At 45.7% G+C, this 20360-nt stretch overlaps 1 protein-coding gene across 1 annotated transcript in view; it reads left to right on the top strand.

Annotated features, from left to right (window-relative positions):
• The window catches only part of crfa4 (cytokine receptor family, class I receptor 4), a 142780-nt gene that overhangs the window by 52093 nt on the left and 70327 nt on the right, over window positions 1-20360 (top strand). The window contains 4 exon segments of the mRNA XM_086006068.1: window positions 6031-6213; window positions 9239-9264; window positions 9267-9407; window positions 11911-12089. Of these exon segments, the coding sequence (XP_085862194.1) occupies window positions 6031-6213; window positions 9239-9264; window positions 9267-9407; window positions 11911-12089 (529 nt within the window).

Below are 20360 nucleotides of genomic sequence, written 5' to 3'. Positions count from 1 at the left end.
AGGAATAGAAGAATTAGGAGACATAACTGACTGAACAGATGGGTTTTGAAGAGGCTGTTAAAGGCAGGGAGAGGAACAGCAAGGCAAAGAGATTTAGGGTGCGAGTTCCAGATTGTAAGACTGAGACAGTTGAAGATTCTTCCCCCAAGAAAGGAACAGTGCGTGGTGGGGGAGGTGTGGGGTGGGCGGTTACACAGGAGGCCCGGTTCAGAAGCCTTTGGAGTATGGGCTGGATATAAGGGCTGGAGGAGATGGCAGAAACAAGTGGAAGCGAGGCCATGGAGGGATTTAGAAACAAGAACAATGATTTTGAATTCAATGCCTTGAGGGAACAGCAAGACAGGGGTGATGGGTGAGCAGTTCACCACGTAGGACAGTGTAGTGTATGTGCCTTTAAGTCAGAACTACTTTTTACAGCTCCTGTATACTGTAGTACCGGCACTGACCACACCGATATATAAGCTGTGCGCATGCCTCTGTACCCCAGTCTAGAGATTACCCTCCTCCAGTAAAGACCTGTTATTTGTTAATGTACAGCATCCGTGTGATTATTTATCCACTGAACCATGGATCTAACAGTGGCGACGAGTGTCGATGCGAATCTACCTGCAACATAAAAAAAATAAAAAATAGTCAAGTCCAGGAACACGGGTGTCGACCGCGAGCAACTGCCCAGCAGTCAGGCAGAGATCCAACTTCGCTGGGGAGGCTGTGGAGAGCCGGGCTTGGTTCCCCAGCCACAACGAGCAGTAAGAGACCGACGACAGGTCCAGAGCAGACCCTTCCCGAGCAGCGGCGGCTGGAGCCGACCGACGGCAGAGAGAGAGAGCCGAGCAGCATCGACGGGGTAAGAAAGAGGGTGAAGAGAGCAGGGCGCAGCCAGGGGTTGATCACCGAGCGGTGTCGAGGGAAAATACTGCAAACCAGAGAGAGAGAGGGTAAGAAACAGCCGGGTTCTAGACTGAGCGGCGTCAACAAATATCAAAAGAACGCGCAGAGCACAGCCAGGGATCACAGGCTGAGCAGGGTCCGCGGGGCGAAGCAAGGGGAGACGCCATTGAGCCGCGGAGAAGCAGGGAGAGCGCGGGAGACGCCATTTTGCGAAGCCGCAGCGGAGAAGACGGGCGAGCGCAGGAAGGAAGGAAAGCGCGGGAGACGCCATTTTGTGCCAGCGGAGAAGAAGGGGAAGCGCGGGAGGCGCCATTGGTGAGAGTTAACGCACAAACAAGGATGCCGAAGAGTGGCAGTATCTCTACGTTCAACAATGAAGTCGAAGATTGGGCGACATATGTGGAACGTATTGAGGTGTACTGCAGGGCGAATGAAGTGCCAGATGCTAATAAAGCACTGGTTCTGTTAAATTCCATGGGTGCAAAAACTTATGGGTTACTGCGAAATCTAATAACCCCAGAGAAGCCGGTAAACAAGAATTTTGAAAGCATAGTAGAAATCCTACAGGACCACTTAAACCCCACACCGCTGCTGATAGCAGAACGATTTAAGTTCCATAAAAGGAACCAACACAAAGACGAAAGCAATGCTGAGTACCTAACGGAACTGCGCAAGCTATCGAAATACTGCCAGTTTGGAGCGGGACTAGCAGACACGTTAAGGGACAAGTTTGTGTGTGGGCTACAAAGTGAAGGAACCCAGAAACGGCTTCTATCAGGAAAGGACCTTACGCTGGACAAAGCTTTCAGTATGGCAGTATCACACGAAGCAGCCGCAAGGGGCGCTGCAGAGATACAACGGAGACCGCAAGAATATGGCACCAACGAAATGACCTATGGAACAGGGAAGTGCTATCGCTGCGGTAGAAGAACACATGACCAGAAAGATTGTTGGCTCAAGGACCAAGTGTGCAGACAGTGTGGGAAAGCAGGACACATAGCAGGGAAAGCAGGACACATAGCAAGAGTCTGCAGGTCTGGGAAGAAAACCAACAGTAAGAAATCTCCACAGGAGAAGTACAAAAAGGTACACCAGGTGATGGACAGTGGTTCAGACGAACAAAAAAGTGACACAGACTCCGGAAGCAAGGAGCTGGGTTGTCTGAAACTACATAATGTAACCGAAATGGAGGATCACCAGACTATCTGGGTTACACTCAAGATAGACGGAGTCCAAGTGGAAATGGAATTGGACACAGGGTCAGCTCTAACAGTCATAAATCAAAGAGACTACAAGTGGCTATTTTCACACATTCCCTTGAAAGCTACAGAGATTGTCTTGAAGACGTATACGGGGCAAAAAGTCTACCCCAAAGGGAAAATAAGGGTGAAAGTGACATATAAAGGTCAGGAAATACCTAAAATGGATATATATGTATTGCCAAATGGAGGACCACCACTGCTAGGACATGAATGGATCCGAAAGATACAATTAGATAGGCATTCCATACAGGCACTGAAGGTTGAGGCCAAAAAGGATGACGACGTCACACCTGGACGACTGTCAAAAATGCTAACTGACGCAAAAGAAGTGTTCCAGGAGGGACTAGGAACACTAAAAGGAATAACAGCAACAATTAAAATAGAGGAAAATGCAAGCCCAAAGTTTCTGAAGGCCAGACCAGTGCCTTATGTGATCAGACCAGCGGTTGAAGCAGAGCTGGAAGGGTTGGAACGTTCAGGAGTACTGTCCAAAGTGGACTGGAGCGAGTGGGCTACACCCATCGTTCCTGTAATGAAGAGGTTGTTGAGTAATACGCCTGGGGAACCAAAGAAGGTCCGCATCTGTGGGGATTTTAAGGTGACAGTGAACCCAGTCCTTCACACGGTGCAATATCCGCTTCCACGAATTGAGGATATTTTCGCCTCGCTATCTGGTGGTAAACGCTTCACCAAAATTGATCTAGCCCAGGCGTACTTGCAAATGGAGGTAGAAGAAGCTTCGAAACATTACCTTACGATCAACACCCATAAAGGTCTCTATCAATACAACCGGCTGGTGTTTGGAGTAGCCTCGGCTCCAGCTATCTGGCAAAGGGCGATGGATCAGGTCCTGCAAGGGATTCCAGGGACCCAGTGTTATTTGGACGACATCTTGGTCATGGGCGAAAATGACGGTGATCACCTCGCTAACTTGGAGAAGGTGCTCGCCAGATTAAAGGAATATGGGCTATGAGCTAATCGCCACATGTGCGAGTTTTTCCAGAAACAGATCTCGTATTGCGGCCACGTCATCGATGAAGAGGGGTTACATAAGTCCCCTGATAAGATTGAGGCAGTAGTCAAGGCTCCAGCACCGGAAAATGTGTCACAACTGAGGTCGTTCCTCGGGCTGGTAAACTATTATCACAAGTTCTTACCAAATTTGTCTACGGTATTACACCCGCTGAACACCCTACTGCAAACAGGGGTACCATGGAAGTGGGATGACGAACGTAGATGAGCTTTCCAGAAGTGTAAAGAATTGATCACATCAAAAGAGGTGTTGGCCCATTTCAACCCAGCACTACCAATTTGTTTGGCATGTGATGCATCACCCTACGGCATTGGAGCGGTGCTGTCGCACAAATTCCCAGACGGGTTGGAGAGGCCAGTAGCCTTTGTGTCTCGGTCACTAACCTCAGCGGATCACAACTACGCCCAGATTGACAGGGAGGCCCTCAGCCTAGTATGGGGAGTAAAAAAATTCAACCAATATCTGCATGGGCAGAAGTTCACCTTGCTGACTGACCACCAACCACTTGTCTCCATCTTTAATCCTAAGAAGGGCGTGCCAGTAATGACTGCACAGCGGTTACAAAGATGGTCCCTGTTTCTAGGGGCGAATCAATATGAAATAGAATATAAAGGCACGAAACAGCATGGGAACGCTGATGGGCTATCGCGCCTGCCACTGCCTACGGTGGAGGAAGCACCAGCAGTGGACCCTATCGAGATATTTTATTCGTTGATAATTGAACGATTGCCAGTAACAAACGCGGATATAGAGAAGGAGACCCGCAATGATCCGACGCTGTCACGGGTATACGAATTGACGGTGAGGGGATGGCCAACACAAGGCGACTCACTGTTGCCAGCATTCTCATCCAGAAGAGAACAGCTGTCAGTATGCCAGGGGACAGTGATGTGTGGAGCCAGAGTGGTGATTCCACCCAAGTTAAGGGAGATAGTGCTAAATGAGCTACATGAAGGTCATCTGGGGGGAGTAATAATGAAAAGCCTTGCTAGGGCTTATGTGTGGTGGCCGGGAATCGATCAACAAATCGAAGACCTAACGAAGAGCTGCTTAGGATGCCAGAAGGTCCAAAATGCACCACCACATGCCTCTCTACACCCATGGGAGTGGCCCTCCTCTCCATGGCAACGGGTGCACATTGATTTCGCTGGTCCATTCATGGACTCAATGTTCTTAATAGCAGTGGATGCTCATTCAAAGTGGCCTGAGGTGATAAAGATGTCTTCAACCACTACAGAGAAACCGATTGCAGTCCTACGGACCATATTTGCCAGAAACGGTTTGCCAGAGCAGATCTGCTCTGATAATGGACCACAGTTTGTGTCCGACGAGTTCCAAAATTCATGAAAAGGAATGGGGTAAGGCATTACACATCCGCCCTGTATCATCCAGCCACCAATGGATTGGCTGAGTGGTTCGTACAAACCTTTAAGAAGGCGATAAAGGCCATGTGTGACGAGGAAATTCCACTACAGCATAAGCTGGACAATTTCTTATTAGTCTACCGAAACGCGACACATGCAGTTACCAACCAGACCCCGGCCATGATGTTCTTTAACCGAAGGTTGAGATCTCGTCTGGACTTGCTCAGACCAAATGTGCGAAGAAATGTTGAGGACAAACAATTCCAGCACATCAACGAGAAGCCGACAAGGAGCTTCAATGTAGGGCAACCAGTCTTGGCCCGGGACTATCGAACAGAGAAGTGGCAACCCGGAACGATATGTACAAGGCAGGGGCCATTAATGTACACCATGGATGTCGGGGAGAACATTGTGAGACGCCACGTCGATCAGATCTTAGCATCACAGGAATGCGCCAACCCCATGTCTCGAGTACCTGGGGATGAACCCGACATACCGGTAGCATCTACTTCAGACCCAGTAGCAGTGGAACCCGATGAACTACCCGATGAAAAGGGGTCAGAATCGCCTCTGCACCAAGAACAAGAACCTCTGGAAAGGCGCTATCCCAAAAGGGTCAGGAAGCCGCCCCAAAGACTGAATCTATAAATGGACTTTTGTTATTGAATGTACATGTAAAAATGTAATTGTTATTTGAATATTAAGGGGGTATTATTAATCTAAAAAAGGAGGAATTGTAGTGTATGTGCCTTTAAGTCAGAACTACTTTTTACAGCTCCTGTATACTGTAGTACCGGCAGTGACCACACCGGTATATAAGCTGTACGCATGCCTCTGTACCCCAGTCTAGAGATTACCCTCCTCCAGTAAAGATCTGTTATTTGTTAATGTACAGCATCCGTGTGATTATTTATCCACTGAACCACGGATCTAACAGACAGGATACAGGCAGCAGAGCTTAGCAGGTGAGCTAAGGAGACCAGCGAGGACTGGGGGTACATGTTGAGTCTTTGAGTAAAAAACACATTGATTGAGGGTTTTTGGTTGCAGGAGGGTGAAGTGAGGTGGAGTTGAGCAATGTTGCAGAGGTCATAGTTTAAATAAGATATGGGTTTGAAGCTCAGTGTAGGGTTCAACAGGATACTGAGGTTGTATGCCTCTTGTCTCAGCCCCTAAGCAAGCGAGATTGCATCAAGAGGGGCTTCACTTTTGCCAGTATTCAATTGGAGAAGAATCCGACTCTCCATGGCTGACAACACAGAGGTGTTTGTGAAATTGAGGATGAAGGTGGCGAAGTGGAGCTGCGGCCCAAATTCCTTGGGATTTTGCCAGTCTTCCTTTACAACTCCCAGTAACAATGTCTGGTGTCACATCACCATCAACTGCTGGAGAAAAGATGGACACAGACCCTCTCACCTCACTGAGAACACTCACCGATAATGTGGATTGTGGATAATTTTACCATCTATTAACTGCCAAGTGGAAAGAAGGTTAAGAAAAGGGTACAATTTAACCAAACTTTGCTTATTGCAGGTCCTCCACCAGTCAAGCCACAAATTGAACGGTGTAGATCACCCAATGAAGAAACCTTTACCTGCTGGTGGTTACTGAAGAGTGATCGGAAATTAATGTTGAATAACTACACAGTAATGTACTCAGTTGGGTGAGTACAATTTGGCCTCTATGAAATATGACCTTCATGTCAAATTTATGCTGGTCCAGATATAAATTCAATGAGAGAATCCTATTATGACACTGGCAAGAGATTCAGGCAGTGATCTGAAGCAAGTAACGATGTTTTGGGGTGTCCGTGGCTGATTCTCAGGAAACCAGATGGGCAAACTAAAGCTATTGTATTCAGCCAAGGAGACAAACAGCCATATTAACTCTGACCACCTGGCGGAAACTGGGAGGCACGAACAGGCCAGCAGTGGGCCGGAGATTGAAAATTGAAAGTTTTTGAGCAGCCTCCAGTGGTCCCCAACTACCCAACAATTTGCCCAACTACCTCACTGAACCTGAAAGGCTACAGCATTATTGAGACTCCCACAATCAACATGTTGTGGGTCACCATTAACCAGAATCTTAGTTATACCAATCGTACCAGCAATGTGAGAACTGGACCAGTTCCTGCCTGGGGCAGAGATCGTGTCTTATAAAAGGTGGGTGAGATACTAAATAATATAAATCAATTTGATCTCCTGGACTCGTTTTTGATTGCCTAAGGGGGGATCACAGAGGAATTTTTCAGTGTTTTGTTCCTAAATTGGGCTTAGTTTTTTTTATCAATGTGTTATTGGCTCCAGCCTGTCTCCCTCAAAAGTCTTTTTATATCAGACCCAAAACATGTGCTTATCGGTCCTCTTTGTCCCCTGGACAAGAGGTTAGCAGTCTGACTTCTGACTCTTTCCCTGTCTGTGGGTTGGCCAGTAAGACTGCAATTAAACCAGTTACCATTCCTTGGGTGGAGGCACTTGTTAGCAGTTAGCCTCCTTCCTCCTCTGGTTCACAACAACACGTTCCGAGTAAGCACGAGACACTTCGCAGTGGAGTATATGGAGCAGACTTTATTGACACACAGTAAAGGTGATCAGCCTAACTGTATACAGAGAGAGTGGCTTTTCAGTTTTGTATCTTTTGAGCCCTCTGAATTACTATTGGAAAACCATGCTCCTTTATACACCATATAAATATATTTTGGCTACATCAAAGGTGCATGTCACAGATAAGACTGCATGACATATCTATTCCCAAATGCTTTGAAGACAGTCTCTTCATGTGAACACTTGTAGTACTTTACTTCAAAGCTACTTCCCTTCAACAAGACTTCCTGAACTAACTGTCCTTAAACCCTTTAAAGAAAAAGCTTTACCAACTGTTATCTTTCCATACTATAGCTAATGGATTCTCTACCCATGTTTTATTACCCTAGCCCCTAACGTCATTACTGTCATGTATTTACTTACACAAGCACTTTTCATATCAGAAGACAAGCCATGCATTCCCCTCATGACACTTCAAAGTCATCCTGTTTATATTGGAAAGCCTGTTGCTCCCCAAGATGTCCTACATACATCTCTCCAGGATGTCCAGCAGCACTCAGCTATTATCTCTTGCTGCTCTCAATTTGAATATGATCATCCTGACACAATGGATTTGGGTGGCACACAACAAGTTCTAAATTGGCTTCCGTTATCTGTACTGAAAACAACGTTCCACAGACTGCCCCATCTGTCTTGGCTTGAATACACGTCTTTCCTCCAAACCCACCTTCAGTTCTGGCTGCAGAGTGGATTTGAAATCATTATGAGTTAAAGTTAACTTCAAAGTAACATTTTAATATGAATCATATCCAGAACCTTCAATCACAAAAAGATCAAAAATCCCAAAAATGTGACAGGTGGCCAGCAGGGGGCCCAGTAAAACAGACAATGCATTAGCCATAGCTCCGACAACAAGGGGGTACTTTCTCATTCAAGGAGGTAAGTGTAAAGTCTGTGGGTATTATGTTGAATTAATACACAGACTACAAGAGTAACTTTAACAGGACTTTACTATTCGAAGGTCAGGGCGAATCTGCCCAATAAATCCTGACACAGCACTTATATACCGGTGTGGTCACCGTCGGTATTACAGTATACAGCAGCCAAGATAAAGTAGTGCCACACCTAAAATAGTTCTCTTAAAGGTGGACGGTTACATACAATAGTGCTCTTAAAGGTAGAACAGTTACATACACTACAGTAAGTTTGATCGGTGGCTTGGCAAGACATCCGCAACACAGAGAACTGAAGGAGGAGTTAGATGCCAGCTTTTATCTGTTCATTCCTTTCTACATAATTCGTCAACATTTTGAGCCTGGAAGAGTGAGAGACAGAGAGGCCTCACTTTCCTTCCAGAAAGTGAGAGAGGCTATGAGGCTCTATGCTGAGGTATGAACACTTGCAGCTTGTAAGAGTATGGTAAATGCTAATCAATTTGGTGTATGCTGAATTGTAAAGTGTATTTAGCCCATAACAAAAGGCAAATGTGTGTATTTTGTTATTTTGATGTTACGAGCAGTGATGGGAATAGTTGTATTTTACTTTATTTTACATTCTGTTCATTCATATATTTTATATACTATATATGCCAGTTTGTTAGTTTACATTTGGCCTTACCTCACTAGAGTGCTTATCAGTTTGTCTTCCAGAAAGATTGAAGAATGCACATTGGAGTATGTGAAATTAGAGTATCCAGTATATGAGGGGCCTTATAGTTATAGTCCCTCGGCCACAGTATCATTTAACTAAATATTAGGTGGTAAAGGTACTCTCCAGTTCATAGGGAACTCACGATCTGCTGACAGAAGTGATCAGTGATGCTGAACCCAAGAGAATATCTAGTGTAGACCACAACATTTGTAACAGGCAGTGAGGCATTACCAGCGACATGATGATTCCTTTATTATTGTATAATATTGTAGGTGTATAGGCGTCATGTCACCACAAAAAGTTACAAAATACTTATGAATGGGTTAAGTTTGTAAAGGTAGGTTCTAGTCAGGAACTCTTTAAGGACCTTTGAACATCAGTCCTGACTTTTGCAGGAATTATATAATGATTTGTGCTTCCAGAAATATAAAAAGCCCTGCCTGACAGTTTTGCATAATATTAAAGACTCATGTCCATTGTTGTTGTTTAACTCAGTAATGGAGAAGAGCAGGAATGTCCTGATTTGTCACTGGTGGAGAAAACAGCTGTTTCTTTGACAGTGAGCACACTGAAATCTGGGAGATGTACTGCATTCCTGTCACAGCCTGGAATCAATATGGATCTGAGCCATCTGATGATTATTGTCTGGACATTATAGATGTAGGTGAGGACTGCTATATTTAATCGCTACATATTTAAGTTGATAGCTGATTGGTTGATTGAATGGTTTATATAGACAAGTGAAAAGTTGATAGCTGAATGGTATTCTAGGCTGAATGCCTTCATGACATTACAAGGATTGCCTTAAAGATATCACAATAATACCTTTAGTTCAAATTTGGTGCAAATCAAACAATAGAAGAGATTTGAATGAGCTTTCAATGTTAGAACACTATGGCCCTGAAAATCTGGAGTTACATTGGGATCGCATCCACCAGTGTCCTCCAACACTGACCCTGCTGGAGTTTGCAGGAGGGCACCTCATTTACACGGGACCACTGGGCAGGTGTGTCATTACAGGCACATCTTCAGTGCCCACTTGCTGCATGGCAGCCAGGAAATCTGGCACCTGCCTACCATTGGGGTGGAGGTGACTGCCCAGGCTTCTGCTCTCCTTCGCCACCTCATGCCAGCAGCTGCGGGTCGCTGCTGTCTTACTTGCTGCTCCTCCTCCTCCTCCTCCTCTCCTCTTCCAGCCCCATAGGCTGGCCCAGCAACAGACCCATTGTACCACAATAAACAGCTAAAGCTACGAAAGGTAATTTTCCAGAACTTTTTGAAACAAATATCTCAGCCACGGAAGCCAAAAACTCCTCCAAACCCAGGAGCAGCCTAAAATGGCTAACCAGAGATTTACCTGCGTGCAGCTGAGGAGCACTTTAAATATCGCTGGAGCCAGGAATCACTGGGTGGGCCTAGGCACCAGTGAGTATGGCAATCCCACAACTGTATTTTGCTTGTTGAATGACCCTTATTTACATATTTTAATAAATTCAGCACTCCGTACAGCTGGCTGCCCTGGGCAACCAAATGTCACCCAAAACAACATGGCAGCAGACGGGATTAATCCTCAGAATGTAGAAACAGGGGTGGGGGGGTTACTGGGGTTATTGTCTCTGGCCAGTCAGAAGTATCTGAGCTGCTCCAGAGCCCCGTGTGGTTTTGAATCGCTCCCTTTTTCTGGTTCTGACTTATTTCAGTAGTGATGTAGACAAAACGAGACTCGTGGTTGGGTGCAAAGAAGACCAGTATTTATTGAAAATAAGAATAAATTGAAAATAATGATGAATACAGCACTCTTTTACTTAATGCAGCACACCTTTGCTTAATACAGCACACCTTTGCTTAATACAGCATGCTTTTGCTTAATACAGCACACCTTTGCTTAATAGGGGAGGAGAAACGGACACATCGAGGGAAAATTGACTAAAATTACAATTTAACAAAATCCCCCTTTAATTCCCACCCCTAATACTTATCTAGGTTGCCTTGTAAAGGGCAAGAAAGTTTTATGCTCACCAGTAAATGCCTGCTCCGTGCCCCTGCGGTCTGTCTTGGATTCTTCACCACCCCAAAGTAGAGATACCCCAGTAATTCAAAGTAACTGCTGGTATTCCACTTCTTGGGCGGGCTGCTGAGCTGTTCCTCTGTAGGCAGGGCATGGAGGTGAGGCGGCAGAGAGAGAAAGAGAATGGCTTCCCGAGAGGCTATCTTTATACCCCATTGGGAGCCATTGTCTTCGCGCCCAAATCTGGATGTATCTGGGCTATACAAAAGGGGCCAATCTGTCCCCATTGACTGTAATGGGTTTGAAGGTATTACCCATTCATTTTAACTGGTTTGTGCTGAATACAAAATGTCTCCGGCATCCTTAAGTGTTCAGTCAATAGCACTCAAGTGGTTTGCAAACAAACCATTGTCCTGCGGTCGCAGTCCAACTGCAATTGATTGACAGCTTTAAGTACTTAAGCCTTTGAGTCAACATTGTAGAGAGTTCTGTAAACAAACATCCTTTGTCCTGTGGGTGAAACTTCCTAAACTGCAGTTGATTGACAGTTTCAAGTACTTCATGCATTCACACAGGCTGGTGTTTTCAAATCCTTTTGTCAGCCAGCGATGGGAGAGGCTGTCTTTGTCTTCTGCCATGAGGCCTGACAGCCATTTTGATACCCTGGGTTTTTAAGGTATATTCCACCCAGGTTTTCTTTAATCAAAAATGATCTTCGGGGGCTGTAAAAATTTTCCGAAATTCTTGCGAACCTTACAGAACACTCATTTAGCGCCCAGAAATCAGGCGTGATGTGGGCCAATTTCTACCCCAGAGATAATGCCGAATAACTGAGAAATACGGAGACTCTACAGATAAATGAAAAATAAGGGGATACCACTGAATAAGTTAAAAATAGATATGCTGCGGAATAAATGAGAAATAGTAACATACTGTGGGAATAAGTGAGGAATAAGGAGACTGTAGAATAAGTGAGACATAGAAGATTCTGTGAAATAAATGAGAAGCAAAGGGACACCGCAGAATATATGAACAATCGAGATACTGCAGAATAAATGAGAAATACACAGATACGGCAGAACGAGCAAGAAACAAGCAGATACTGTAGAATAAATTAGCAATAGAGATGCTGTCACTGTTTTTTTCGACTTTGTGACAGTGGAGCCAGATCCTCCAATCAATATCAGCTGGCAATTTCTAAATATGAGTCAGAATGAGTCACGCAAGCAGGTACTGGTAACTTGGTGACCACCCACCAGTGCTGACATTGGATTTGGTTGGATCACACTATAGTACGAGTTGCAATATAAATCTACGTCGGATACATTCAGCAGAGAGGTAAGAAATACAGAGAAAGTAACAAGTGAACATTATGCTCTTTGACTTTGTTTTGAGCATTTGCTATTAATACAAGACTTTTTTGTTCAGTTGTTAATTGATTTATATATTCCTTCATACTCTTATCAGGGTTATGGAGTTAAGAGACTACATATAAGCCTTGACATTGTGAGACCTGCAAACCCGGATCTGCATTCTGCCATGGTGCGGCCGCATCTACACTGGCAGCATGAAGGGCCAGCCCTGCTGATTTTGTTAGGCCCTCTCCATCATTTTCATATGCTCCTTGCACGTGGGAAATGTGCACAGGGAGGCAGGCCTGCAGGCTGGTTGGCTGGGAGCTGCAAAGATGGGTGTACCTTCAGCTCTAACAGGGCTGCTGCTTACCATTAAAGCAGGATTTCAGCACTGTGAAGGAACTTAGTGGACAGATGGCGTTTGAGTATTGATTCCTTGTGAAAGTGCATTCCACGATGTCACTGAAAAAACTCAAAGCATTTTTCTCCACTTCCATGGAGATTCTGCTGCAGGAGGTGCAGCAAAGGAGGATTCTTTAAAAGGACAAGCCCAAACTGTTTGGGTAGCGGTAACGGAGAGAGTAAATGTGCTCTTCCATGTCCATCATATGTGGGAGAAAATAAGGAAGAACGAAAGAAAGACTTGGATTTGTATAATGTCTTTCACGACATTAGGACATCTCAAAGTAGCTTTAAAGGCAATTAAATCATAGACTCATAAAATCATAGAAATTTACAGCTCGGAGGAGGCCATTCGGCCCATTGTGTCCGCACTGGTCGACAAAGAGCTATCCACCCTAATCCCACCTGCCAGCTCTTGGTCCACAGCCTTGTAGGTTACGGCACTTCAAGTACACACCCAAGTTCTTTTTGAATGTGATGAGGGTCTCTGCCTCTACCACCCTTTCAGGCAGTGAGTTCCAGGCCCCACCACCCTCTGGGTGAAAAAATTTCTCCTCCAATCCCCTCTAAACCTCCGACCAATTACTTTAAATCTATGCCCCCTGGTTGTTGACCCCTCTGCCAAGGGAAACAGTTCCTTCCTATCCACTCTATCTAGGCCCCTCATAATTTTATACACCTCAATTAAATCTCCCCTCAGCCTCCTCTGTTCTAAAGAAACCAACCCCAGCCTCTCCAATCTTTCCTCATAGCTAAAATTCTCCAGTCCTGGCAGCATCCTCGTAAATCTCCTCTGAACCCTCTCTAGCACAATCACATCTTTCCTGTAATGTGGTGACCAGAACTGAACGCAATTCTCTAGCTCAGGCCTAACTAGTGTTTTATACAGTTCAAGCATAACCTCCCTGCTCTTATATTCTGTGCCTCGGCTAATAAAGGCAAGTATCCCGTATGCCTTCTTAACCACCTTATCTACCTAAATAACAACAGAAAATGCTGGAAAAACTCAGCAGGTCAGGCAACATTCGTGGAGAGAAATTTGAGTTGACGTTTTGGGTCGAACCCTTCTTCAAAACTGGAAAGAAAAGAAATTAGATCGAAGGCAGGGCTGCGATCAGACAAAAGAAGTGAAAGAAACAAAAGAGCTAGACGAGATGGTAATAGGCTGAGATTAGGTGTAAAGTGTACTGGCAGGGCAAGAGATAGCTGCCAGGTGTGAGAGAGAAACAAAAGGAGGGGGGGGGGGGAAAGGAGTGGAAAAATTACAAGAAAAAATGTGTAATGGGGCCGAGGTTATGATCTGAAATTGTTGAACTCGATATTGATTCCGGAAGGCTGCAGAGTGCCTAATCGGAAGATGAGGTGCTGTTCCTCGAGTTTACCGTGGAACAATACAAGAGGCCAAGGATGTTAGATCCGTGGTTCAGTGGATGAATAATTACACGGATGCTGTACATAAACTGTTAAGTCTGTGTGTCCCAGTTATGCTTATTATAAATCACTGGACACAGACCACAAGAATAACTTTAACAGGTCTTTACTATTCGGAGGTCAGGGCTGAACTGCCCAGCAAATCCCTACACAACACTTATATACCGGTGTGGTCACCACCGGTATTACAGTATACAGCAGCCAAGAGAAAGTAGTACATCTCTTAAGGTAGTTCTCTTAAGGTGGAACAGGTTACATACACCACAATCCTCCCTTTTTAGCTTAACAGTTATATCCCCATTTAACATAACATAATAACATATATATATATATACAACTTCATGCAAAACAGTTCAAAGATTCAGTCTCTGAGGAGGCCTCCTGATTCGAGTTGGATAGCGCCTTTCAGGGGTCTCTGATTCTCGTTGCTGGGGTGACTCATCTAGTTGGTCTCTTATGGATTGGACATCATCATCAGGTACATTCACTTCTGAGGTAGATGCTTCAGGTTCACTAACTTCTTCCACGGTTGTCTCTGCCGTAACCATGGGTTCGACCCTTGTTCTCGATTCTACCAGTTGGTCAGCATGACGCCGTATTACATTTTCACCAATATCTACCGTGTACATCAGGGGTCCTTGTCTGGCCCGAATTGTTCCAGATTGCCATTTCTCGTTTTTATAGTCCCGGGCTAACACTGGTTGTCCTATTTCGAAACTCCGAGTGGTCTTGTTATTTATATGCTGGAACTGTTTGTTTTCAACTTCCCGCCGCACATTTGGTTTTAACAAGTCCAACCTGGACCGCAACCTCCTGTTATAGAACATCATGGCAGGACTTTGGTTTGTCACTGCATGAGTGGCGTTTCGATATGCCAGTAGGAATTTGTCCACCTTGTGTTGTAGTGGAATCTGATCTTCGCTCATGGCCTTTATTGCTTTATTGAACGTTTGTACAAATCTCTCGGCCAACCCGTTTGTAGCCGGATGATATGGGGCAGAGGTATAATGTTTCACCCCATTCTTCTTCATGAATTTCTGGAATTCTTCTGACACGAACTGCGGCCCGTTGTCTGAACATATTTGTTCTGGCAATCCATTTCTTGCAAATATCGTTCTTAGCACCGCGATCGTCTTTTCCGAGGTAGTGGTAGTCATCTTAATCACTTCTGGCCATTTAGAATGTGCGTCCACCGCAATTAAAAACATGGAGTCCATGAATGGACCAGCAAAGTCAATATGTACACGTTGCCATGGGGTTGAAGGCCATTCCCCATTCCCATGGATGCAGCGGTGCAATCGGAGGTGCATTTTGCACTTTTTGGCACCCTGAGCAGCTTTTCGTCAGATCCTCTATCTGTTGGTCGATACCCGGCCACCACACATAAGCCCTAGCAAGGCTTTTCATCTTGACTCCCCCCAGATGACCTTCATGCAGTTCCTTTAGAACTCTCTCTCTTAACTTAGGAGGAATAATCACCCTTGTTCCATACATCAATGTTCCTTGACAGATGGACAGCTGTTCTCGTCTTGCTGAGAATGCCGGTAACAGTGGATCACCATGTGCTGGCCATCCCTTCACTGTCACTTCGTAGACCCGGGACAGTGTCGGGTCGTTCCTGGTTTCTCTTTCAATACTTGCATTGGTGACTGGTAAACATTCGATGATGGTCGAGTGAAATAACTCAACAGGGTCAACCGTCGGTGCCTCCTCCTCTGTAGGTAGTGGCAGGCGCAACAGCCCATCAGCATTACCATGCTGCTTTGTACCTTTGAATTCAATCTGATATTGATGTGCCCCTAGGAAAAGGGACCATCTCTGGAGTCTCTGTGCTGTCATCACCGAAACACCCTTCTTAGGGTTAAAAATGGATACCAACGGCTGGTGGTCTGTCAGAAGCGTAAACTTTTGGCCCTGCAGGTAATGATTAAACTTCTTTACTCCCCACACAAGGCTGAGAGCCTCCCTATCTATCTGAGCATAGTTGCACTCAGCGGAGGTCAATGATCTGGATGCGAACGCAACTGGCCTCTCCAGGCCATTTGGCAACTTGTGTGAGAGTACTGCCCCAATACCATATGGAGAAGCATCACAAGCCAAACGAATAGGCAGCGTTGGGTTGAAGTGAGCCAACACTTCCTCTGAGGTGATCAATGCCTTGCTTTTGTGAAAGGCCCTCTTACAGTCCTCGCTCCACTTCCATGGTACTCCCTTCTGCAAAAGAGCGTTCAGCGGGTGCAGCACCATGGATAAATTTGGCAGAAACTTATGGTAATAGTTAATCAACCCTAGGAACGACCTCAACTGGGATACATTATCCGGAGCGGGAGCCTTCACAACAGCTTTGATCTTGTCAGGAGACTTATGAAGCCCCTCCTGGTCAATGACATGACCACAGTACGAGATCCGCTTCTGAAAGAACTCACATTTCTGGCGATTAACTCGAAGTCCATATTCTTTCAATCTGGTGAGCACCAGTTCCAAATTTGCAAGGTGTTCCTCGTCATCATCTCCTGTAATCAGAATATCATCCAGGTAACATTGTGTGCCTGGAATTCCCTGTAATACCTGCTCCATGGCCCTCTGCCAAATTGCTGGAGCCGATGCCACTCCAAAAACCAGTCTATTATACCGGTACAAGCCTCTATGCGTGTTGATCGTGAGATACTGGCGTGACTCTTCCTCAACTTCCATCTGTAAGTACGCCTGCGCCAGGTCTATCTTGAAGTGTTTCCCGCCAGACAACGAAGCGAAGATATCCTCAATCCGCGGAAGCGGATACTGCACCGTGTGAAGCACCGGATTAACAGTGATCTTGAAATCTCCACAGATGCGAACCTTCCCCGGTTCCCCCGGCTTGTTGCTCGATGAACGCTTCATGACGGGGACAATGGGCGTGGCCCACTCACTCCATTCTACCTTAGACAGTACTCCTGAACGTTCTAGCCCTTCCAGCTCAGCTTCCACAGCAGGTCGTATCGCATAAGGTACCGGTCTGGCTTTGAAAAATTTCGGGTTTGCATGTTCTTCAACCTTGATGTTTGCCGTAATTCCTCTCAGTGTTCCCAGTCCCTGTTGGAACACCTCTTTAGCATCGTCCAATATTCTGGACAATCGTTTAGGTTTGACATCTTTTTTACCGGAATCTACCGTTAGTGCTTTTAAGGAATGCCAGTCCATATTTATTTTCCTAATCCACTCCCGTCCCAGTAGTGGTGGACCTCCCTCAGGTAGCACATGTAAGTCCATTCCTCGGCTTTCTTTGCACTTGTGGACCACCTTTACCTCTATCTTCCCGATGGGGTATACTCTTTGCCCCGTGTATGTTTTCAATACAATCTCCGTATCCCATAGGGGAATATGTGGGAATAACCTTTTGTAATCTTGCTTATTCATGACCGTCAATGCCGATCCAGTGTCCAATTCCATCTTCACTTGGACTCCTGCTATCTGAAGTGTGACCCAGATTGTTTGGAGGTCTGCTTCATTACCAACATTGTGTACTCTTAGACTACCCAGTTCATTACTGCTGGAGTCTGAATTTGACTTCTGTTCGTTCGAACTGTTCTCTGTCACCTTGTGTACCTTTCTGTACTTTTCCTGCGGTGACTTTTTGTTGCTGGTCTTCTTTCCTGACCGACATACTTTAGCTATGTGACCAAGCCTGCCACATTTTCTGCATTCCTGATTTTTGAACCAGCACTGGTTCTGATCGTGCGTTGTCTTTCCACAATGATAACATTTTACTGTACCCAAGACCATTTGATTGGTGCTGAGTTCCGGTGACCGTAGCTGCATTTCCGCAGTGCCTCTCGCTGCGGCTTCGTGCGATGCTGCAATAGTGACAGCTTTATCAAGCGTAAGATCATTCTCCTCGAGCAGTCGCTTTTGTGTTCCTTCTTTTAACAATCCACACACAAATTTATCTCTCAGCCCATCTGCTAGTCCTGTTCCAAACTGACAGTACTTTGATAGCTTACGCAGTTCAATTAAAAATTCAGCGTTGCTTTCGTCTTTCAGCTGTGTTCTTCTGTAAAATTTAAATCGTTCCGCTATCATCAGCGGCGTGCGGTTTAAATGATTTTTCAGGACAGTAACAATATTCGCGAAAGTCTGATCCGTCGGTTTATCTGGTGACAGAAGGTGCTTCAATAGCCCGTATGTCTTCGCACCCATTGAGCTTAATAAGGTTAGTGCTTTCTCATCATCTGGTACCTTATCTGCTTTACAATAAACTTCCATGCGTTCTACATACGTGGTCCAATCTTCGATATCGCTATCAAAGGTATTAATGTTCCCATGTTTAGGCATCCTTGCAAGTTTTTAAATTTTTCTTTTTCTCAAAATGGCGGCTTCCCGCGCTTGGCTTCTTCCCCCGCCTACTAAAATGGCGGCTTCCCGCGCTTGGCGGTCTTTCCCGCGCTCGTCTTCTTCCCCCGCTGGCTGCAATGGCGATTGCCTTGCTGCTGCCGTTCTCGCCTCCCCAGCGGTTCTCAATGCCTTAAGCTGCCCCAGTCGCTGCGCCTCTCGGCCTCGATTGCAGCCCGGCCCTTTTCACCGGCCGTGGTCGAGTTCTCCGCCCTTTTTCCTCCGTTTTCCCTCCCCCACTCCACAGTCAACGCGGCCGACTTTCTGCTCGTGTCGCTGATCGGCTTACCCACCACCGTGGTAGAAGGGATGATCACTGCCTGTCGCTGATGGAGGGCTTCGTGGTCAGAATTTTTCTTTTTAACCCGGGTTCTCGATGCCTCCCGTGCGATGGTGCTCAGCAGGATGATGAGGGCAGATGCCTCTTCTCGACGCCCGTTCTGAGGACGAAGCTGCCTTGGATGTAAAACTGCCGCGGGGTAAGATCGGACTCGTCGCCACTGTTAAGTCTGTGTGTCCCAGTTATGCTTATTATAAATCACTGGACACAGACCACAAGAATAACTTTAACAGGTCTTTACTATTCGGAGGTCAGGGCTGAACTGCCCAGCAAATCCCTACACAACACTTATATACCGGTGTGGTCACCACCGGTATTACAGTATACAGCAGCCAAGAGAAAGTAGTACATCTCTTAAGGTAGTTCTGTTAAGGTGGAACAGGTTACATACACCACATAAACAAATAACAGGTCTTTACTGGAGGAGGGTGATCTCTAGACTGGGGTACAGAGGCATGCGCACAGCTTATATACCGGTGTGGTCACTGCCAGTACTACAGTATACAGGAGCTGTAAAAAGTAGTTCTGACTTAAAGCACATACACTACAATTACTCCCTTTTTAGATTAATAATACCCCCTTAATATTCAAATAACAATTACATTTTTACATGTACATTCAATAACAAAAGTCCATTTATAGATTCAGTCTTTGGGGCGGCTTCCTGACCCTTTCAGGATAGCGCCTTTCCGGAGGTTCTTGTTCTTGGTGCAGAGGCGATTCTGACCCCTTTTCACCGGGTAGTTCATCGGGTTCCACTGCTACTGGGTCTGAAGTAGATGCTACCGGTATGTCGGGTTCATCCCCAGGTACTCGAGACATGGGGTTGAAGCCTTCCTGTGACGCTAAGATCTGATCGACGTGGCGTCTCACAATGTTCTCCCCGACATCCACTGTGTACATTAATGGCCCCTGCCTTGTGTATTGATTTCTTTGTGGGTTCAAGGACGACTCATTTATGAAAGAGAATGTCTTTTAACCTAAAGTCTGTTCAACTCTTTTTAACAGCCTTTACAGGACACACCATGCTGTGATGCATCTAGAACGAAACCGAAACCAAACTCGACTGCCTTGCTTGTCTCGGTCACATGACCTCTCCTGGTCAGGCACAAGCAATCAATACATGCAATCATGCTGGTAGGCATCATAATTGAACAGGCAAATAACATCACTATTTGCTGATATCATTACACCTTGTACATATCGTTCCGGTTTGCCACTTCTCTGTTCGATAGTCACGGGCCAAGACTGGTTGCCCTACATTGAAGCTCCTTGTCGGCTTCTTGTTGATGTGCTGGAATTGTTTGTCCTCAACATTTCTTCGCACATTTGGTCTGAGCAAGTCCAGACGAGATCTCAACCTTCGGTTAAAGAACATCATGGCCGGGGTCTGGTTGGTAACTGCATGTGTCGCGTTTCGGTAGGCTAATAAGAAATTGTCCATCTTATGCTGTAGTGGAATTTCCTCATCGCACATGGCCTTTATCGCCTTCTTAAAGGTTTGTACGAACCTCTCAGCCAATCCATTGGTGGCTGGATGATACAGGGCGGATGTGTAATGCCTTACCCCATTCCTTTTCATGAATTTTTGGAACTCGTTGGACACAAACTGTGGTCCATTATCAGAGCAGATCTGCTCTGGCAAACCGTTTCTGGCAAATATGGTCCGTAGGACTGCAATCGTTTTCTCTGTACTGGTTGAAGACATCTTTA

Source organism: Somniosus microcephalus, chromosome 14, assembly GCF_052327205.1.
Source record: "Somniosus microcephalus isolate GS21.2 chromosome 14, FLI_Smic_1.0, whole genome shotgun sequence".
Classification (NCBI taxonomy): Eukaryota; Metazoa; Chordata; class Chondrichthyes; order Squaliformes; family Somniosidae; genus Somniosus; species Somniosus microcephalus.
The sequence above is the reverse complement of the archived record's forward strand: the minus strand, read 5'-3'. Positions and strand labels throughout refer to the sequence as shown.